Here is a 24,002-nt window from a genome sequence, read left to right on the forward strand (position 1 = left end):
TGGAGATACAAGGACCTGGGAAACGGAGTACACTCTCACACACACACACACAGGCTTTAGGCCCTAAAGTTTAGGGTGATCACTACTAATGTACTAGAGAAATTCATTTTACCACCCTGCCACCTGTGTCCATTCAGGAAGAGGCTAGTCTCAAATTACACAATATGGCCTATATAGTGAACTGCTTTTGACCAGAGCCACTGTGTGAACTCAACACACTGGGTCTATGTGTGAAATGTCATTGATAGAACAGGTCGACCCAGGTGAGCCATATTATTAAAAACAAGTCTGTGATGATGCTGTTTAGACACGGCGAGCGGCTGCAGAACTTCTTCTCTGCATTTCGCTTCAGTGGTCGCAAGCCCTGGTTGGGCTCCTCCGTCAGAGCTTTTGAGCGAGAGAGAGGAGGTGTGTGAGAGGGCTCAGATGTGGCACTGAGAATAGGAAAGGACGCCATTACTGTATTGAGACACAGCCAGAAAAGGGATTAGAGACTGTTGAGTAAGAAGTACAATGCTCTAAATTGCATCTCAATAGTTGCTTTCTTTCCTTGCCTCCTTTCCTTGCCTCCTTTCCTTCATCTGCACTAATATTAATGTGAAAGAACTGTTGCTGGTTGTGGGGATCTATTTTCTTATAACTATATGTGATGCCTAGCTTAGAATGAATACATTAATGATTAAACATAATAGGTTTGTGCTGTACTGATATAGACTGTTTAACATAACAAGCTGTGATTCATGTGAGGAGGTGTTAGGGAGTAGGGGGAGATAAGAACTTGTGTCTCACATACACAAACACTGCCTCTTTGTTAAACCGCGCTCAAGGACGTGTACTGCAAAAAGTGCCGACTCTCTAGACAAGTTGTGATGATAACAACTTATGCCTGGCAACAGTGAAGCGCCAAGGGACTGGGACCAGCCTGTGCGCCAACGATAGGCTGAGTAAGTCTAAACCACACTCAGCCTCTACCCTGATAGGCCCAGCAAGGAGCGGGAACTATCACTGTCAGGGTATTTAAAGAAGAGCCTGTAACAATGGATCAGTTCTCTGTCTGCCCTGCGTGGTATTTCAGTGAGCCCGTATACGAACCTTCATACTTATCATATATACATTTGCATATAATAAATTTAGCTTGAATTGAATACCTCTTGATCATGTTTTCTCTTATTCCAATACCAAATTTGAACTAACGCTATTTCTAACAATTGGTGACCTCCGACTGTGATCTGGTAGCGGAACTTCGCTGGAATTCATCCAGCCCATTGGACATCGCTGTCGTCGAATGGTGTGTTTCACAAAGTGCCCGGGCTTCTAAAAACAGGTAAGCAGACACCTATTGTTATATAACTAAAGTTCTGCACATTGGCTTTATCCAAATTAATTTAGTGAAGCACCTGTTTGATGTAAGTGAACCCTATTATACCAACATAACGTGTACATTATACAACTTAAATTTCATAATATACTATGCAAATGTTTGATAATTGTGATGGTTAAACCCATGGGAATTGTAGGATTAGACAGTGCGACGCTATGACTAAGGTTCATAGGAGGTACTTTAAATAGTTAGACAGTGCGGCGCTATGACTGAGGTTCATAGGAGGTACTTTAAATAGTTAGACAGTGCGACGCTATGACTAAGGTTCATAGGAGGTACTTAAAATAGATAGGCAGTGCGACGCTATGGCACATACAGTGGGGGAAAAAGTATTTAGTCATCCACCAATTGTGCAAGTTCTCCCACTTAAAAAGATAAGAGAGGCCTGTAATTTTCATCATAGGTACACATCAACTATGACAGACAAAGTGAGGAAAAAAAATCCAGAAAATCACATTGTAGGATTTTTTATGAATTTATTTGCAAATTATGGTGGAAAATAAGTATTTGGTCACCTACAAACAAGCAAGATTTCTGGCTCTCACAGACCTGTAACTTATTCTTTAAGAGGCTCCTCTGTCCTCCACTCGTTACCTGTATTAATGACACCTGTTTGAACTTGTTATCAGTTTAAAAGACACCTGTCCACAACCTCAAACAGTCACACTCCAAACTCCACTATGGCCAAGACCAAAGAGCTGTCAAAGGACACCAGAAACAAAATTGTAGACCTGCAGCAGGCTGGGAAGACTGAATCTGCAATAGGTAAGCAGCTTGGTTTGAAGAAATCAACTGTGGGAGCAATTATTAGGAAATGGAAGACATACAAGACCACTGATAATCTCCCTCGATCTGGGGCTCCACGCAAGATCTCACCCCGTGGGGTCAAAATGATCACAAGAACGGTGAGCAGAAATCCCAGAACCACACGGGGGGACCTAGTGAATGACCTGCAGAGAGCTGGGACCAAAGTAACAAAGCCTACCATCAGTAACACTACGCCACCAGGGACTAAAATCCTGCAGTGCCAGACGTGTCCCCCTGCTTAAGCCAGTACATGTCCAGGCCCGTCTAAAGTTTGCTAGAGTGCATTTGGATTATCCAGAAGAGGATTGGGAGAATGTCATATGGTCAGATGAAATCAAAATATAACTTTTTGGTAAAAACTCAACTCGTCGTGTTTGGAGGACAAAGAATGCTGAGTTGCATCCAAAGAACACCATACCTACTGTGAAGCATGGGGGTGGAAACATCGTGCTTTGGGGCTGTTTTTCTGCAAAGGGACCAGGACGACTGATCCATGTAAAGGAAAGAATGAATGGGGCCATGTATCGTGAGATTTTGAGTGAAAACCTCCTTCCATCAGCAAGGGCATTGAAGATGAAACGTGGATTTGTCTTTCAGCATGACAATGATCCCAAACACACCGCCCGGGCAACGAAGGAGTGGTTTCGTAAGACACATTTCAAGGTCCTGGAGTGGCCTAGCCAGTCTCCAGATCTCAACCCCATAGAAAATCTTTGGAGGGAGTAGAAAGTCTGTGTTGCCCAGCGACAGCCCCAAAACATCACTGCTCTAGAGGAGATCTGCATGGAGGAATGGGCCAAAATACCAGCAACAGTGTGTGAAAACTTTGTGAAGACTTACAGAAAACGTTTGACCTGTGTCATTGCCAATGAAGGGTATATAACAAAGTATTGAGAAACTTTTGTTATTGACCAAATACTTATTTTCCACCATCATTTGCAAATAAATTCATTAAAAATCCTACAATGTGATTTTCTGGATTTTTTTTCCTCATTTTGTCTGTCATAGTTGACGTGTACCTATGATGAAAATTACAGGCCTCTCTCATCTTTTTAAGTGGGAGAACTTGCACAATTGGTAGCTGACTAAATACTTTTTTCCCCCACTGTATCAGTTCAGACTAGATATGACTAGGTTCATAGGAGGCACTTAAAATTCTTTAAGAAAGGGGTGACGCTATTGACACGTATCAGCAAAGGCTAGGTACGGCTAGGATCAGAGGGACACTTTAGAGTATAGGGTGTCGTATTCATGAGAGTGTGAATGATCCCAGTGTAATAAAAAAGTGTTTGCAGACGAAATAAAAGAGTGAATGCGGGTTACTAAAATTAATAAACCTGTATACCTTGATAGAAAACTAATTAGGAATAAAAAAAAAAACGTCTGTGGCGGTCCAAACTGTATAATTTGTGAATAACTATTGGGTTTGTGGTTGTTTAAACCGTATAATTTGTGAATGATAATTGGGAATAGATATACTAAGGTAGAGAAATTAAAATAAAACGTATTAAAAGTGAGAAATAGAAACTTGAACATAAAATTTAAAAACTTTTAGAATAGAAATAAAAAGAAGGAAGCGTCGTGTACATTAATATGGCAGGACACACAGAGGCGGAACGAGTGCTGAAAGTACTGAAGTCCACCCTTGAAACAAAAGGAGGGAGGGGCTGGAGACAGCGAGAGTGTGGCTTTTGGAGAGTCAGGAAGGACTAGGGGGTGATTTGTGTCGATTGGGAGTTGGCTGGGAACACCACGGGGCGATTGTTTGAGAGGTGCCTGTGGGTTTCTGATGATATATACGTACAGTGGGGAAAAAAAGTATTTAGTCAGCCACCAATTGTGCAAGTTCTCCCACTTAAAAAAATGAGAGAGGCCTGTAATTTTCATCATAGGTACACGTCAACTATGACAGACAAATTGAGAGAAAAAAATCCAGAAAATCACATTGTAGGATTTTTTATGAATTTATTTGCAAATTATGGTGGAAAATAAGTATTTGGTCACCTACAAACAAGCAAGATTTCTGGCTCTCACAGACCTGTAACTTCTTCTTTAAGAGGCTCCTCTGTCCTCCACTCGTTACCTGTATTAATGGCACCTGTTTGAACTTGTTATCAGTAAAAAAGACACCTGTCCACAACCTCAAACAGTCACACTCCAAACTCCACTATGGCCAAGACCAAAGAGCTGTCAAAGGACACCAGAAACAAAATTGTAGACCTGCACCAGGCTGGGAAGACTGAATCTGCAATAGGTAAGCAGCTTGGTTTGAAGAAATCAACTGTGGGAGCAATTATTAGGAAATGGAAGACATACAAGACCACTGATAATCTCCCTCGATCTGGGGCTCCACGCAAGATCTCACCCCGTGGGGTCAAAATGATCACAAGAACGGTGAGCAAAAATCCCAGAACCACACGGGGGGACCTAGTGAATGACCTGCAGAGAGCTGGGACCAAAGTAACAAAGCCTACCATCAGTAACACACTACGCCGCCAGGGACTCAAATCCTGCAGTACCAGACGTGTCCCCCTGCTTAAGCCAGTACATGTCCAGGCCCGTCTGAAGTTTGCTAGAGTGCATTTGGATGATCCAGAAGAGGATTGGGAGAATGTCATATGGTCAGATGAAACCAAAATAGAACTTTTTGGTAAAAACTCAACTCAGTCGTGTTTGGAGGACAAAGAATGCTGAGTTGCATCCAAAGAACACCATACCTACTGTGAAGCATGGGGGTGGAAACATTATGCTTTGGGGCTGTTTTTCTGCAAAGGGACCAGGACGACTGATCCGTGTAAAGGAAAGAATGAATGGGGCCATGTATCGTGAGATTTTGAGTGAAAACCTCCTTCCATCAGCAAGGGCATTGAAGATGAAACGTGGCTGGGTCTTTCAGCATGACAATGATCCCAAACACACCGCCCGGGCAACGAAGGAGTGGCTTCGTAAGAAGCATTTCAAGGTCCTGGAGTGGCCTAGCCAGTCTCCAGATCTCAACCCCATAGAAAATCTTTGGAGGGAGTTGAAAGTCTGTGTTGCCCAGCGACAGCCCCAAAACATCACTGCTCTAGAGGAGATCTGCATGGAGGAATGGGCCAAAATACCAGCAACAGTGTGTGAAAACCTTGTGAAGACTTACAGAAAATGTGTGACCTGTGTCATTGCTAACAAAGGGTATATAACAAAGTATTGAGAAACTTTTGTTATTGACCAAATACTTATTTTCCACCATAATTTGCAAATAAATTCATTAAAAATCCTACAATGTGATTTTCTGGATTTTTTTTTCTCATTTTGTCTGTCATAGTTGACGTGTACCTATGATGAAAATTACAGGCCTCTCTCATCTTTTTAAGTGGGAGAACTTGCACAATTGGTGGCTGACTAAATACTTTTTTCCCCCACTGTATGTCATGCAATAAAATGCAAATTAATTACTTAAAAATCATACAATGTGATTTTCTGGATTTTTGTTTTAGATTCCATCTCTCACAGTTTACATTTACATTTACGTCATTTAGCAGACGCTCTTATCCAGAGCAACTTACAGTTAGTGAGTGCATACACTATTTTTTTGTTGTTATTTTTTATTTTATTTTTCATACTGGCCCCCCGTGGGAAACGAACCCACAACCCTGGCGTTGCAAAAGCCATGCTCTACCAACTGAGCTACATCCCTGCCGGCCATTCCCTCCCCTACCCTGGACGACGCTGGGCCATTGGTGGTCCTCTGTGGCTCAGCTGGTAGAGCACGGTGCTTGTAATGCCAGGGTAGTGGGTTCGATCCCCGGGACCACCCATATACAAAAAATGTATGCACGCATGACTGTAAGTCGCTTTGGATAAAAGCGTCTGCTAAATGGCATATTATATTATTATTATTATTATTGTGCGCCGCCCCATGGGTCTCCTGGTCACGGCCGGCTACGACAGAGCCTGGATAGTTCAACTGGACAGTTGAAGTGTACCTATGATAAAAATTACAGACCTCTACATGCTTTGTAAGTAGGAAAATCTGCAAAATCGGCAGTGTATCAAATACTTGTTCTCCCCACTGTATGTGCAACAGAAGGTTGTCTTCCCCAATGCTTTGTTTATGACTTCAAGTTGCAGTTGGTGAGGAGCAACTTCAGAAATGTATACTGAACAAAAATAGAAATGCAACATGCAACAATTTCAAAGATTTTACTGAGTGACAGTTCATATAAGGAAATCAGTCAATTGAAATAAATGCATTAGGCCCTAATCTATGGGTTTCACATGACTGGGCAGGAGTGCATAGGCCCACCCACTTGGCAACTATGTCTACCAACTGGGGAGTCAGGCCCAGCCAAGCAGAATGAGTTTTTCCCCACAAAAGGGCTTTATTACAGAAATAAATACTCCTCAGCACCGTCATAGACTTTCCGTCAAGTCAGTTCGTCAAATTTCTGCCCTGTTAGAGCTGCCCCCCCACCCCTTTAGATGATCGCACAGGTGATGAAGTCGGATGTGGAGGTCCTGGGCTGGCGTGGTTACACGTGGTCTGCGGTTGTGAGGCCGGTTGGATATACTGCCAAATTCTCTAAAACAACGTTGGAGGCGGCTTATGGTAGAGAAATTAACATTACATTCTCTGGCAACAGCTCTGGAGGACATTCCTGCAGTCAGCATGCCAATTGCACACTCCCTGTGGCACTGTGTTGTGTGACAAAACTGCACATTTAAACTGGCCTTTTATTCCCCCCAGCACAAGATACACCTGTTTAAAGATCATGTTGTTTAATCAGCTTCTTGATATGCCACACCTGTCAGGTGGATGGATTGTCTTGGCAAAGAGGAAATGCTGACTAACAGGGATGTAAACAGATTTGTGCACAACGTTTGAGAGAAATAAGCTTTTTGTGCATATGGATCTTTTATTTCAGCTCATGAAACATGTGACCAACACTTTACATGTTGCGTTTATATTTTTGTTCAGTGTAGTTGCAAGTCCGACAATTTTTATAGCCATAATGCAACACACTTTGAAAAGCGGTGACCAACGTTGTTCAACGTCTTGTCAAAATTGATCTGCTCTTTTGCCTTGTTCAAGTATTAGTCGGAAATAGGAAACTCAGAAATGTCCGACTTGCTAATTTGTTGTAGCCATACGTGACGCGTTTAAAGAATCAACAAGTCGTAAATGTTTGAGTTTACAAGTTCCGATTAGCACTTGAACGCGGCACCAAACCCCGGCCTAGTCTGTTTGATCTGCTTCGCAAGCGTTCCAGGAAGTCTCGCGATGTTGCGCGTCTGGGTTTAGAAATCGTAACCTCTTTAAATTGAAAACGAAAGTGATGTCCGACATTTTGAAAGGTGGGAAGTAAGAGAGTTGGTAAGTTAGTAGTGTTGTGAGTGAGTAGGGTATTATAACTTTCTAAATGTACTTGACTGTATAGTTTGGTATAATTTTCAAATGCGCACCCAATAGGTGTTGAAGGCATTGTTTACATTCTGTATAGGAAGTCGACAGGCCAGTGTCACAACTTGCTTGGTATGTAGCTAATGCAACACATACGTTAGCACTAGGCCGTAGGGCAGCCTACCTACTTCTTTCAACCCCCTGCTACTTCATCAATTTTACCGACGGCACCAGAATAATCTCTCCCCCTACACAGGAGATTCGGGATTTGAGCCTGTCGGTGGAACAGAAATGGACTCGGATTCAGAAGTGGAGAGGTGAGTGGACCGGTACCACTGTCTGTTAAACCTTTGGAAAGAGTGTTTGAACGATTAACGTCAGTTGAATATGCGTAAGTGTGTTACCATGTTGTTGGACCAATACCATATGAGTCATTGGAGCTATATTCCCTTCTCTGTCATCTCAATTTATGTTTTTAATGGAGTTGTTACAGCCAAGGGCTGTTAGCAGACTTTTATCATAACTGATGATGTTTTGAATAGCACCTTTCCAGGTCCCAAAGATATTTTGGGACACCAAACACAGCCTACACAATTAGTAATACACGTTTAGGAAAAAGTTACTAGGTTTTATTTCCTGGGATGTTGTTGTCAGAATCCTACAGGGGAGCCGGAATCAGGAGAGACCTCCCTCTAGCTATGGATCCATGAAGAGTGATGAAGAGGAGGAAGAGGACGAGAACATCACAGAGGCTCAGAGCTCGTTTGGCAAACCGGAACTACCTACCTTCACTACACATACAGGGTACACACACACACACACACACAGCTTGCCTGTCAAACCTGACTGACCACCTACAGTGCCTTCAGAAAGTATTCACACTGATTCATGTTATGGTATGCTTGTCATCGGCAAGGACTAGGGAGTTTTTTTTGGGGATAAAAAGAAACGGAATAGAGCTAAGCACAGGCATAATCTTAGAGGAAAATCTGGTTCAGTCTGCTTTCCAGCAGATACTGGTAGACAAATTCACCTTTCAGCAGGACAGTAACCTAAAACACAAGGTCAACTACTGTATACACTGGAGTTGCTTACCAAGACGACATTCAATGTTCCTGAGTGGCCTAGTTACAGTTTTGACTTAAATCGGCTTGAAAATCTATGGCAAGACTTGAAAATTGTTGTCTAGCAATGATCAACAACCAACTTGAGAGCATGAAGAATTTTTTTAATAATATGTGCAAATATTGTACAGTCCAGGTGTGGAAAGCTCTTCGAGACTTACCCAGAACGACTTGCAGCTGTAGTGGCTGACAAAGGTGATTGTAATGTATTGACTTGGGGTGTGAATACTATACTATACTAAGTCGCTCTGGATAAGAGCGTCTGCTAAATGACGTAAATGTAATACTACTATTTATAAATGTGGTATTTCTGTATTTCATTTTGAATAAATGTGAATTTTTTGTTTACTTTGTCGTTATGGGGTGTTGTGTGTAGATGGGTGAGAAATCAATTTAATAAGTCAAGGGGTAAGAATACTTTTGGAAGGCACTGTATGCTGGCACTGGGTATTACACACATACTGTGACCACATAACACTATCAGATTGTTTCCTGGTTGGTTTCCCTAATCTATTAAGTTAATTTGAAAGGTTTGACAAATCCTCCTTCCATCCGTTCTCCTGTCCTGACGTTGTCCTGACGTTGAGGTTGTGCTAATGCGCTCTTGTTCCTCCAGGGTCCAGCTGTTCCCCAACGTGGATACAGAGACAGTCTTCACTGAGATCACACAGCAGCAGTCTGTCAGCAAGCAGCCCCGAGAGGGAGTCTTTGACTCAGAGAGGTAACACACACACACACACACACACACACACACACACACACACACACACACACACACACACACAGTTGCTGACCAGGTACATTCTCTTTCTCTCTGTCTGTAGATATGTAGAGGAGGAGGAGGAGGAGGAGGAGGAGGAAGAAAGGGATGAAAGCAGCCCCATCCAGGTAGACTCCCCTGAGCCCTCGCCCCCCGTCGAGCATGAGGACCAATCACAGGAAGAGGGCGATGATGAACAACAGCCAGGCCCGTTGCATCCTGAAATCGACCTGCCTTACATATTCAAGGTGTGCGAGCGTGTTTTCACCAAATGTGAATGTGTGTCTGATCTGTGGTTCTCTTGCTATGAGAGTATGTATGTGAACTCTCACTCCTCCCCTTCCTCTATCTAGTCCATGCAGAGTTCTCTGACATCACTGGAAGGTCATGAGTTAGACCTGTTTAAGCGGTATCTGTGTGGGCGCCACCCCTCCTTCACCATGGCTGACCTGAAGGAGGGTGATACGCTGGACCTAGTGGATAAGATGCTGGAGCGCTTCGGTAAAGGCTAACACACATTTACAATCGCACCCTGTTAGTGCACTGCTTACTACAATCACACCCTGTTAGTGCACTGCTTACCACAATCACACCCTGTTAGTGCACTGCTTACCACAATCACACCCTGTTAGTGCACTGCTTACTACAATCACACCCTGTTAGTGCACTGCTTACTGCAATCACACCCTGTTAGTGCACTGCTTACTACAATCACACCCTGTTAGTGCACTGCCCTTACTGCAATCACACCCTGTTAGTGCACTGCTTACTACAATCACACCCTGTTAGTGCACTGCTTTCTACAATCACACCCTGTTAGTGCACTGCTTACTACAATCACACCCTGTTAGTGCACTGCTTACTACAATCACACCCCTGTTAGTGCACTGCTTACTGCAATCACACCCTGTTAGTGCACTGCTTTACTTGCAATCACACCCTGTTAGTGCACTGCTTACTACAATCACACCCTGTTAGTGCACTGCTTACTACAATCACACCCTGTTAGTGCACTGCTTACTACAATCACACCCTGTTAGTGCACTGCTTACTACAATCACACCCTGTTAGTGCACTGCTTACTGCAATCACACCCTGTTAGTGCACTGCTTACTACAATCACACCCTGTTAGTGCACTGCTTACTGCAATCACACCCTGTTAGTGCACTGCTTACTACAATCACACCCTGTTAGTGCACTGCTTACTACAATCATACCCTGTTAGTGCACTGCTTACCGCAATCACACCCTGTTAGTGCACTGCTTACTACAATCACACCCTGTTACTGCACTGCTTACTACAATCACACCCTGTTAGTGCACTGCTTACTACAATCACACCCTGTTAGTTCACTGCTTACTACAATCACACCATGTTAGTGCACTGCTTACCACAATCACACCCTGTTAGTGCACTGCTTACTACAATCACTCCCTGTTAGTGCACTGCTTACTACAATCACACCCTGTTAGTGCACTGCTTACTACAATCACACCCTGTTAGTTCACTGCTTACTACAATCACACCATGTTAGTGCACTGCTTACTACAATCACACCATGTTAGTACACTGCTTACTACAATCACACCCTGTTAGTGCACTGCTTACTGCAATCACACCCTGTTAGTGCACTGCTTACTGCTATCACACCCTGTTAGCGCACTGCTTACTACAATCACACCCTGTTAGTGCACTGCTTACTGCAATCACACCCTGTTAGTGCACTGCTTACTACAATCACACCCTGTTAGTGCACTGCTTACTGCAATCACACCCTGTTAGTGCACTGCTTACTACAATCACACCCTGTTAGTGCACTGCTTACTACAATCATACCCTGTTAGTGCACTGCTTACCACAATCACACTCTGTTAGTGCACTGCTTACTACAATCACACCCTGTTAGTGCACTGCTTACTACAATCACACCATGTTAGTGCACTGCTTACTACAATCACACCATGTTAGTACACTGCTTACTGCAATCACACCCTGTTAGTGCACTGCTTACTGCAATCACACCCTGTTAGTGCACTGCTTACTACAATCACACCCTGTTAGTGCACTGCTTACTACAATCACACCCTGTTAGTGCACTGCTTACTACAATCACACCCTGTTAGTGCACTGCTTACTACAATCACACCCTGTTAGTGCACTGCTTACTACAATCACACCATGTTAGTGCACTGCTTACTGCAATCACACCCTGTTAGTGCACTGCGTACTACAATCACACCCTGTTAGTGCACTGCTTACTACAATCTCACCCTGTTAGTGCACTGCTTACTACAATCACACCATGTTAGTGCACTGCTTACTACAAAAGAAGCAACTACAGCAGGAACAGGTTGTCATTAGAGATGGTGATCATTTTTACATTTTAGACATTTAGCAGACGCTGTTATCCAGAGCCACTTACAGTTAGTGAGTGCATACATTTTCATACTGGCCCCCCGTGGGAAATGAACCCACAACCCTGACGTTGCAAGCGCCATGCTCTACCAACTGAGCTACACGGGGCCCATTATGTCTAATGTATTTATAAAGTGCTTTCGGTTTTTGATGATGATGCTGATTATTATGTGTCAGGTAAACTGCAAGGCCTGCGGGAGGCGATCCGCATGCTGGAGAGCATGAAGAAATCCGAGCTGGCCCAGGAACTAGAGAATAAGTGCAAGAGAGGTAACAACCAGAACTGTCTTTCACTCACCACACCTGGGTTAAAATACATGTGTATTTGTTATTTCAAATCAAATGAAACTTTATTTATATAGCACATTTCAGACATGAATGCTTCACAGGAAAGAACATAAATAAAAACATCAATATTTACTACACAACAAACATAAGATAAAAATAACAAAAGAATAACAAAAACGGAATGACTAAAATGCTTTCCTAAGGAAAAGCTAAGCTAAAAAGGTGTGTTATAAGATCTATTTAAAAAATGTCAACAGTTTCGGCCCCCCTCAGGTTCTCTGGCAGACTATTCCAGGGCTGGGGGCATAGTAACTAAAGGCTGCCTCTCCATGCCTCTTGGTCCCAGGCTTTGGGATACTTAAAAGGCCAGTGCCAGAGGACCTGAGGGACCTACTGGGTACATAACTCATGTGTTTGGGTGCACAATTGTGGATTGATTTAAAAACCAATAGAATCATCTTTAAATGAATTCTAAAACTCGCAGGCAGCCAGTGCAGAGACTTTAAAACCGGTATAATGTGTGCTCTCTGTCTAGTCTTGGTCAGTACCCGTGCTGCAGCATTCTGTATGTTTTGCAGTTGACCAATGGCTTTCTTGGGTAGACCAGACAGGAGAGCATTACAGTAGTCAAGTCTGCTTGTAATAAAAGCATGGATGAGTCTCTCTGCATCTGCCTGAGATAGAAACGGCCGCACCATGGCAATGTTCCTCAGGTGGTAAAAAGCTATTTTGGTCACATTCCTAATGTGTGATTCGAAATTGAGTTCAGAATCTAAAATGACACCTAGGTTTTTTTACCTGGTGTTTTGTCTTTATTGCCTGTGAATTAAAATGTGCCAAGGGGTAACATATATTAACTGAACAGTACCAGACCCAAAATCGAACCTTGTGGAATGCCACATGTAATATGTATTTTCTGAGTTATGTTCACCAATTGTGACAAATTCTCAACAGGTTAAATAGGTCCTAAACCAATTTAGAACTGGACCGAAGAGGCCAACCCACCTCTCCAGTCTGTCCAGAAGGACATCATGGTCAACAGTGTCGAATGCAGCACTTAAATCCAAGAGTACAAGGACAGAGAGCTGTTTGGCATCTGTGTTGGCTCTAAGATCATTTACCACTTTAACTAAGGCTGTCTCTGTGCTGTGGTGGGCATGAAAACACAGTTGGCACTTAGAAAAAATAATTGAGCTGTTTGAAAACCAATTTCTCCAGAATTTTGCTTAACAATGGAAGGTTGGATTATTGGCTGAAGAATTGTTAAGAGCTGAAGAATCTAGATGACTTTTCTTCAGAAGGGGTTTCACCATAGCAGTTTTTAGTGCAGTGGGGAAAGTGCCTGTGAACAGGGAGTGATTAACAATAGCTTGCAGTTCTTCAGATATGCAATAGGATAGGATCGAGAAGGCAGGTAGAAGTCTTATATTGTGATATCACTTTCCTGAGCATGACTGTGTCAACCAAGGAAAATAACTCCATAGTGCCTTTGCGTGGTAGGCTATGGCACATATCAAACTTCTCATCAGGTCTTGCTTGACTGATACCCAGCCTAATGTTTGCCATCTTATCTCTGAAATATGCTGCAAACTCATCACATTTACAGTTGAAGTCGGAAGTTTACATACACCTTAGCCAAATACATTTAAACTCAGTTTTTCACAATTCCTGACATTTAATCCTAGTAAAAATTCCCTGTCTTAGGTCAGTTAGGATCACCACTTTATTTTTAGAATGTGAAATGTCAGAATAATAGTAGAGAGAATGATTTATTTCAGCTTTTATTTCTTTCATCACATTTCAAGTGGGTCAGAAGTTTACATACACTCAATTAGTATTTGGTAGCATTGCCTTTAAATTGTTTAACTTGGGTCAAACGTTTCGGGTAGCCTTCCACAAGCTTCCCACAATAAGTTGGGTGAATTTTGGCCCATTCCTCCTGACAGAGTTGGTGTAACTGAGTCAGGTTTGTAGGCCTCCATGCGCACACACACTTTTTCAGTTCTGCCCACACATGTTCTATAGGATTGAGGTCAGGGCTTTGTGATGGCCACTCCAATACCTTGACTTTGTTGTCCTTAAGCCATTTTGCCACAAGTTTGGAAGTATGCTTGGGGTCATTGTCCATTTGGAAGACCCATTTGCGACCAAGCTTTAACTTCCTGACTGATGTCTTGAGATGTTGCTTCAACATATCCACATAATTTTCCTTCCTCATGATGCCATCTATTTTGTGAAGTGCACCAGTCCCTCCTGCAGCAAAGTACCCCCACAGCATGATGCTGCCACCCCCGTGCTTCACGGTTGGGATGGTGGTCTTCGGCTTGCAAGGGACCCCCTTTTTCCTCCAAACATAACGATGGTCATTATGGCCAAACAGTTCTATTTTTGTTTCATCAGACCAGAGGACATTTCTCCAAAAAGTACAATCTTTGTCCCCATGTGAAGTTGCAAACCGTAGTCTTTGTTTTTTTTTCTTGTTCAAATATTTTTTCTTGAACACACACAAGAATGGTGTATAGGTATGAAAGACATGTGTACAGTTCTTATCTAAACATAAGAGAACAGACATGAACAACAAGACCCAGAGTTCTGGACACAAAACAAATATTACAAAACACGACATACAGAACAGGGACAGGTAGAAAGAAAAAGGGTAGATGTAACCCCCCTTTATCCCCCCCCATTCCACCCTATTCCCCTCCCGACTGCTCGAGTGTCAGGGCCAGCACACGCTGCCCAAAGGTAGATTACAATATGACAATTGAGAGTGCGTTAAAAAGTACAAATTCATAGCACCGACTGGTCCAGGTAAGAGAGGAAAGGCTGCCAGACTTGATCAAATGTTGATAATTTATTGTTCAGAATATATCTAATTCTTTCTAAGTGTACAGTTTTTGCCAGTAGTCTTTGTTTTTTAACGGAGGTTTTGGAGCAGTGGCTTCTTCCTTGCTGAGCGGCCTTTCAAGTTATGTCGATATAGGACTTGTTTTACTGTGGATATAGATACTTTTGTACCTGTTTCCTCCAGCATCTTCACAAGGTCCTTTGCTGTTGTTTTGGGATTGATTTGCACTTTTCGCACCAAAGTACGTTCATCTCTAGGAGACAGAACGTGTCTCCTTCCTGAGCGGTATGACGGCTGCGTGGTCCCATGGTGTTTATACTTGCGTACTATTATTTGTACAGATGAACGTGGTACCTTCAGGCATTTGGAAATTGCTCCCAATGATGAACCAGATTTTTTTTCCAAGGTCTTTTTTTTTTCTGTGGTCCTCTGTAGCTCAATTGGTAGAGCATGGCGCTTGTAACGCCAGGGTAGTGGGTTCGATCCCCGGGACCACCCATACGTAAAAATGTATGCACACATGACTGTAAGTCGCTTTGGATAAAAGCGTCTGCTAAATGGCATATTATCATTATATTATTATTGGCTGATTTCTTTTGATTTTCCCATGATGTCAAGCAAAGAGGCACTGAGTTTGAAGGTAGGCCTTGAAATACATCCACAGGTACACCTCCAATTGACTCAAATGATGTCAATTAGCCTATCAGAAGCTTTTAAAGCCATAACATCATTTTCTGGAATTTTCCAAGCTGTTTAAAGGCACAGTCAACTTAGTGTATGTAAACTTCTGACCCACTGGAATTTTGATACAGTGAATTATAAGTAAAATAATCTGTCTGTAAACAATTGTTGGAAAAATTACTTGTCATGCACAAAGTAGATGTCCTAACCGACTTGCCAAAACTATAGTTTGTTAACAAGACATTTGTGGAGTGGTTGAAAAATGAGTTTTAATGACTCCAACCTAAGTGTATGTAAACTTCAGACTTCAACTGTAGATGTGGAGGAAAGTTCACATAGATCCTATCCCCGCAAACCTATCAGGCCATCAATGTTCAAGAAGAGTACATACTTTTTTCTGTGCATTTGAGTATTTCAAATACACAGCACAAAACAAGTACTTTTATTTTATTATTTGAATGGTTATTAAAAAAAAAAAGTTGACAATTGTATTTGAAAGTATTTAAAACTTATTTCAAATACTTTTTTCAAATACCTGGGTTGAATGCATGGGAGTGTATTTGAGTCAGTGTATTTGAGTATTTTCAAATACTTTCCAAGTTTATTTCCAAATACATTCAACTACTTGTTGTTTTTCTTCAAATAAAGGTTATCGGAATACTTGTTTCGAAATGTATTGAAAAGTAATTTAAAAACAGTGCATTCGGAAAGTTTTCAAACCCCTTGACTTTTTCCACATTTTGTGGAATTATTATTCTAAAATTGATGAAATTGTATTTTTTCCCTCCGTCTACACACAATACCCCATAATGACAAAGCAAAAACAGGTTTTTATTAATTTTTGCAAATGTATTACAAATAAAAAACCTATCAAATTTACATAAGTATTCAGACCCTTTATCCAGTACTTTGTTGAAGCACCTTTGGCAACGATTACAGCCTCGAGTCTTCTTGGGTATGACGCTACAAGCTTGGCACACCTGTATTTGGGGAGCTTCTCCCATTCTTCTCTTCAGAACCTCAAGCTCTGTCTGGTTGGATGGGGAGCGTCGCTGCACAGCTATTTTCACGTCTCTCCAGAGATGTTTGATCAGGTTCAAGTCCGGGCTCTGGCTGGGCCACTCAAGGACATTCAGAGACTTGTCCCGAAGCCACTCCTGCATTGTCTTGGCTGTGTGCTTAGGGTCGTTGTCATGTTGGAAGGTGAACCTTCGCCCCAGTCTGAGGTCCTGAGCGCTCTGGAGCAGGTTTTCATCAAGGATCTCTCTGTACTTTGCTCTGTTCATCTTTCCCTCAATCCTGACTAGTCTCCCAGTCCCTGCCGCTGAAAAATATCCCCACAGCATGATGCTGCCCACCCCCATGCTTCACCGTAGGGATGGTGCCAGATATGATGCTTGTCATTCAGGCCAAAGAGTTCAATCTTGGTTTCATCAGACCAGAGAATCTTGTTTCTCATGGTCTGAGAGTCCTTTAGTTACGTTTTGGCAAACTCCAAGTCTGGCCACTCTATCATAAAGGCCTGATTGGTGGAGTGCTGCAGAGAGGGTTGTCCTTCTGGAAGGTTCTCCCATCTCCACAGAGGAACTCTGGAGCTCTGTCAGAGTGACCATCGGGTTCTTGGTCACCTCCCTGACCAAGGCCCATCTCCCCCGATTGCTCAGTTTGGCCGGGCGGCCAGCTCTAGGATGAGTCTTGGTGGTTCCAAACTTCTTCCATTTAAGAATGATGGAGGCCACTGTGTTGTTGGGGACCTTCAATGCTGCAGAAATGTTTTGGTACCCTTCCTCAGATCTGTGCCTCGACACAATCCTGTCTTAGAGCTCTACGGTCAATTCCTTGGGCCTCATGGCTTGGTTTTTGCTCTGATATGCATTGTCAACTGTGGGACCTTATATAGACAGGTGAGTGCCTTTCCAAATCATGTCCAATCAATTGAATTTACCACAGGTGGACTCCAATCAAGTTGTAGAAACATCTCAAGGATGATCAATGGAAACAGGATGCACCTGAGGTCAATTTCGAGTCTCATAGCAAGCAAAGGGTCTGAATACTTTCCGAATGCACTGTACCTGAGATAGTATTTGAACCCAGGTCTGCAGCAGACGAGACTGGGGAGGTATCTGTACTCAATCAGTCAGACTGTTCTCTCACTCCCTCCACCCAATCTCTCTATTTATGTCTCTGTCTCCTCCTCTTCCATCCCTCTCTCTCTCCCCATCTTCCACCCCCCTCTCTGTCTACCCATCTTCCATCCCTCTCTCTGTCTCCCCCTCTTCCATCCCCCTCTCTGTCTCCCCATCTTCCATCCCCCTCTCTGTCTACCCATCTTCCATCCCCCTCTCTGTCTCCCCCTCTTCCATCCCTCTCTCTGTCTCCCCCTCTTCCATCCCCTCTCTCTGTCTACCCATCTTCCATCCCCCTCTCTGTCTACCCATCTTCCATCCCTCTCTCTGTCTCCCCCTCTTCCATCCCCCTCTCTGTCTCCCTTTCTTTAGCTGTGATCCAGTATGAGTTGAAGTGTGGTCTGATCCGGAGACACAACTGTATCTTTGAGGGTGTTCCCCGGGCGGGCCAGCATCTGTACCTGAAGTACGTCTACGTTGAACCCCAAATCTCCACCCAAGGTCACGGCGGGGTCAACCCCCTGCACGGGATCCGGTCCGATCCCCCCAAACCTCCCCAGGTCGCCTCCCCAGACAGCATGATTGGTGGGAATAACATATTCCGTCTCCGGTCAATTAATGGGTCTCCAGTGCGGTGCGTTCTGACCACGGGGGTGCCCGGAATCGGAAACTCTGTGGCGGTCCAGAAGTTCATGCTGGATTGGGCAGAGGAACGGGCTAATTTCGACATTCAGTTTGTGTTCCCGTTTCCATTCCGGGAGATGCAGTCTCTGAGGGAGCGGAACAGAGTTGAGAAGAAGGACATCAGTATGTTGGAGCTGCTGCAGACATACCACAATGAGACACGCTCCATGGACTTTCTGGAGCAGCCAGACTGCAAGGTGCTGTTTGTCATGGACGGGATTGACATTTACAAAGGAAATCTCGACTTCAAGGTACTCACACACACTCACACAGGGCTGCTCACACACACTCACACAGGGCTGAAATTAAGTGTTTGGCTATGGAACCGCTCTGTACAGTACCTATAAAGAGATCTCTCCTTCTCCCCACTCTCCTCCAGAACACTCCTGTTGTGACTGACATTAAGGCTGTTATTCCCCTGGACTCTCTGTTGGTGAATCTGATCCGAGGCGCTCTGCTGCCCCACGCCCTCTTGTGGCTGACTGGGAGACGTGCAGCTACCACACAGATACCTCCTGAGTACATCCACCGTGTCGCTGAGATACAGGGCTACAGGTGTGTGTGGTGTTTAGAGGGGGGTATGGGGATTGGGTGTTAGGATAGTGTTTTGTTTTATTGAGTAACTAACCCCCTCTAACATCCTATGAGTTGTTGCAACACAATGTAAAGCACTGATGGTGAGTAAAATGAAACACTTCGATATAAAATGCTAACCGTTGACTATTTTATTGCTGTTATTAGTTAGTCTATTTATTGTGTTACAGTGACGAGCAGAAGGATGACTATCTGACCATGCGTTACTCAGACAAGTCTCTGGCTGATAAGATCCTCAGACACACCAAGAACTCCCCCACCATCTACACCCTGTGTCACATTCCCTTCTGCTGCTGGATGGTTGCCATGGTGTATGAGAGGGGTTTCCGTAACCATGACAACTACGGAGATGAGCCCCCCAAGATAACGTCCTTCTTCATCCACTACATGATCATCCAGAACAACCGCAAGCTGGAGAAATACTGTGGGCAAAACCCCAACTCACAGGTCTGATCCACCCTCCTAATATATAATATATACAGTGCCTTTGGAAAGTATTCAGACCTCGATTTTTTCCACATTTTTGTTACGTTATTCTAAAATGGATGAAAAAATTATCAATCTACACACAATACCCCATAATGACAAAGCCAAAAGAGGTTTAGAAATTCTTATTAATTTATTACAAATAAATAACAGATACCTTATTTACATAAGTATTCAGACCCTTTGCTATGAGACACAAAATTGAGCTGAGGTGCATCCTGTTTCCATTGATCATCCTTGATGTTTCTACAACTTGATTGGAGTCCACCTGTGGTAAATTCAATTGATTGGACATGATTTGGAAAGACACACCTGTCTATATAAGGTCCCACAGTTGACAGTGCATGTTAGTGCAAAAACCAAGCCATGAGGTTGAAGTAATTGTCCGTAGAGCTCCGAGACAGTATTGTGTCGAGGCACAGATCTGAGGAAGGGTACCAAAACATTTCTGCAGCATTGAAGGTCCCCAAGAACACTGTGGCCTCCATCACTCTTAAATGGAAGAAGTTTGGAACCACCAAGACTCATCCTAGAGCTGGCCGCCCGGCCAAACTGAGCAATCGGGGGAGAAGGGCCTTGGTCAGGGAGGTGACCAAGAATCAGATGGTCACTCTGACAGAGCACTAGAGTTCCTCTGTTGAGATGGGAGAACCTTCCAGAAGGACAACCATCTCTGCAGCACTCCACCAATCAGGCCTTTATGGTAGAGTGGCAAGACGGAAGCCACTCCTCAGTAAAAAAGTACATGACAGCCCGCTTGGAGGTTACCAAAAGGCACCGAAAGACTCTCAGACCATGAGAAACAACATTCTCTGGTCTGATGAAACCAAGATTGAACTCTTTGGCCTGAATGCCAAGCGTCACGTCTGGAGGAAACCTGGCACCATCCCTACGGTGAAGCGTGGTGGCAGCATCATGCTGTGGGGATGTTTTTCAGCGGTAGGGACTGCAAGACTAGTCAGGATCGAGGTAAAGATGAACGGAGCAAAGTACAGAAATATCCTTGATGATAACCTGCTCCAGAGCTCTCAGGGCCTCAGACTTGGGCAAAGGTTCACCTTCCAACAGGACAATGACCCTAAGCCAAGAAAACGCAGGAGAGGCTTCGGGACAAGTCTCTGAATGTCCTTGAGTGGCCCAGAGCCCAGACTTGAATCCGATTGAACATCTCTGGAGAGACCTGAAAATAGCTGTGCAGCGACACTCCCCATCCAACCTGCCAGAGCTTGAGAGGATATGCAGAGAAGAATGGGAGAAACTCCCCAAATACAGGTGTGCCAAGCTTGTAACATCATACCCAAGAAGACTCGGGGCTATAATCACTGCAAAAGGTGCTTCAACAAAGTACTGAGTAAAGGGTCTGAATACTTATGTAAATGTGATTTCAGTTTTTTATTTTTAATAAATTAGTAAAATATTCTAAAAACCTGTTTTACCTTTGTCATTATGGGGTATTGTGTGTAGATTGATGAGGAAAAAAACAAATTTAATCAATTTTAGAATAAGGCTGTAACAATGTGGAAAAAGTCATTTGGCAGATGATTTCATATTTTATGTATGAATACCCACTATCCCGGCGTTGCAAGCACCATGCTCTACCAGCTGAGCTACAGAGGACCTCCTCCCTAATGTTGGTTCACGCATCTTACCTGCTAGTTGTGTACTAGGTGGTCCTCTGTAGCTCAGCTGGTAGAGCACGGCGCTTGTAACGCCAAGGTAGTGGGTTCGATCCCCGGGACCACCCATACACAAAAATGTATGCACGCATGACTGTAAGTTGCTTTGGATAAAAGCGTCTGCTAAATGGCATATTATTATTATTATTATTATTATTATTATTATTATTATTATTATTACTAGGTCTTATGTACAGTATAAAGACTGAGTCTGGTATTTTCTTTTTTCGATGCTAAACATCTCTAGAAAGTCTCAGGTTCTGGTCCCAGGAGAGTTTGATTTTGTTTAGCGTCTTCCCCACATTATGATGTCAGATATGACATTGGTGTAGGTTGTCCGCTGGTGGTGCTGTTATTGTGTAAGGTATCTTTTGAACCTGAAAGAAATAAATACGTATTATTACTGTATTATTCCTATAATCAGAAATGGACGGAAATGGACCAAGTGTTCATGTTGAAGCTGGGTCACCTGGCTCTGAAGCTGTTGGATAATAACCGCTCGGTGTTCTATGAAGAGGACCTGAACGAGTACAAACTGCCGGTGAGCGAGGTGGCCTGTTTTTCGGGCCTGTGCACTGAGCTGCCCAGGGCAAATCCCAAAGACAAGCGGGTCTTCTGCTTCACACACCTGAGCTTCCTGGTGGGTTGGACTTCCTGTCACATGACTTTACTTCTCTTGATTTTAGGTATTGTTATTGAGATTGACAGAGGTATTATTATTCGTAATGAATATGTTGTTCTTATCATCAGGAGTTCATGGCTGCACATTATGTATGGCTCACCTTCCGCCTGGAGGAGCGGAACGTTCTAGACCAGTCCTACCGCGTCCCCAAGCTGTTCAAGGAGCACTCTCTGGTGGACTTGTACCGCAAAGCCATTGACCGTTACCTCAGCGCTCCTGTCGGCCAGTACGACCTGTTCCTGCGCTTCCTGTGCGGCCTGTCCATGACGCTCAATGACGGTCTGCTCCGAGGGATGCTGTTCCCCCATAACGCCCCTCCGCTGAAAGGTCTGGAGGACGTGGTCAGGCTGCTGACCAAGAGGAAGGACAGTGCAGGGCAAGAGAGACAGGCCAACCTTAGTGAATGCCTCAGGGAGCTGAAAGAGTCTGAGGACTGAAAAGTCTCATGCTGTTAGCAAACATGTTTGATCATTTGTTTTTAATGCAACCAAAGTATCGGTGTAGTCTCTGTGCCCCGCTAAAGGCAAAGCAATTGACTTTCAGTCTGTCCCATCCAACTAGCAGACAGAGAGAGATGGAGAGATAAGGGAGAAATCACAAATGTGTCTTACCAAAAATAGTTATAATCATTATTGTGTCTGAACAAACTCAGTGACTGTGCCTAGTCTGTTGTAAGGACTAATATATAACCCATTAACTACCAGTCAAGATAAAGACCAAGGTTCTTGCTAGCCTTGTGTTGCCGTACAGCCTGTTCATCCTCTACTCAACAAGATGACGACACACTGGAGGACGGACGGATGCACGCTCTGAGACCGTACTGACCCTAGTAGCAGAATCCATTATTTATTGCTTCTCCATCACTGACACTAGCCAGCACACGTCTCTAGTTGTAGTACAGGCAGAATCAGGTATTTAGTTAACATTTTCATGATTTGTTTAACATAAACTTGATGGAAAGGGAGTACTTGTATTGATTTTGTTTATGTGCACACCTTTATGAGTGTTTAAATTACATTACATGTGTATCTGTGTCTATTATGTAGTTTGTGTATTGGGGTGAAGGGTGTACAGTAGAGATGGGCGAAATGGGGAAAAAAATCCATATCACACTAATTGGCTGAATTATCATGATAAATTGAAAGATGTTTATTCATGTGCACCAGTTATTTTTGTAGATTACCCTTAGTAGGGCTGACCCCAATTAGTCGACTGGTCGATTGTTTGGTCGTTAGGCTGTTGGTGGACCGAGATTGTTTTAGTCGAGCAGTAACATACATATATATTTTTGCACCCATCTCAGTGAACTAATCCATTGCGGAGGCTTAGACTAAAAGCCAATTTATGCTCGATTCGCTCTCCATCCAATTTGTACACATTCATTGTTTCATAACTTAATTGTATGAATTGTTTGCGTTTAATTGTTAGTGTATATCAATTCCCCATTACATATAATCACCAGTAGTACATTTACCGTTAATTCCTATAATTTCTAATCTACAATGTTTGTTACTTTGGTTACGGTAATTTATTTTAATGCATTCAATATTATTATTCCAGTCTTCCTGTTCTCATTGTCTGAGTGGAGACATTGTTTGCAGAGTGCACAACCTATGCTACACTTGTGAGAAACAATTTTTGGTTTATTTCATTCCATTTACAAGTTTTGTCAATTTAGTCATTGTCTTTTGTTTGGAACGCTCCTGTCAATGTTGAGTAATAGGCTACCTGGCCTGTGCGCAAATATAGGCAAATGAATGTGCCCATTTGAGGATCTGATATTATTTCTGATTGGTTTAACGCACCACCACTAATGACCTGTGGAGCTTCTCAAAGTAATGTTTTCTTCACCTCAAACTGCAAGCAAACAAAGTCTGTTTTTACATCCATTGACAATTACAATAGTTTCTCAATGTATTTGAAAAGTCTTTCCAGCTCTCTCCCTTTCGATAACCACTCAGCGTGACAGGGGAAAATGGCTTCTTATCAGTGCTTGACTTGGACTGAAATAGGTTCAGGTACTCATTTTGGGTGCTGGTACTGTTTTATATTTAGGTGCAGGAGC

The 24,002-nt window shown here is 43.3% G+C and overlaps 1 protein-coding gene across 1 annotated transcript; it reads left to right on the forward strand.

The window, feature by feature from the left end:
• The first annotated feature begins 7,462 nt into the window (after positions 1–7,462).
• Positions 7,463–23,089, forward strand: LOC121566805 (NLR family CARD domain-containing protein 3). The gene is made up of 12 exons (XM_041876686.2): positions 7,463–7,544; positions 7,828–7,888; positions 8,226–8,375; positions 9,312–9,416; positions 9,520–9,703; positions 9,809–9,956; positions 12,050–12,142; positions 18,188–18,750; positions 18,879–19,054; positions 19,264–19,540; positions 21,680–21,895; positions 22,006–23,089. The coding sequence occupies exons 2-12, from the start codon at positions 7,863–7,865 to the stop codon at positions 22,372–22,374; spliced, it is 2,307 nt and encodes a 768-aa protein (XP_041732620.1). The 5' UTR covers positions 7,463–7,544; positions 7,828–7,862; the 3' UTR covers positions 22,375–23,089.
• Positions 23,090–24,002: the final 913 nt, after the last annotated feature.

The sequence above is a fragment of the Coregonus clupeaformis genome, chromosome 5 (genome assembly GCF_020615455.1).
Source record: "Coregonus clupeaformis isolate EN_2021a chromosome 5, ASM2061545v1, whole genome shotgun sequence".
Lineage (NCBI taxonomy): Eukaryota > Metazoa > Chordata > Actinopteri > Salmoniformes > Salmonidae > Coregonus > Coregonus clupeaformis.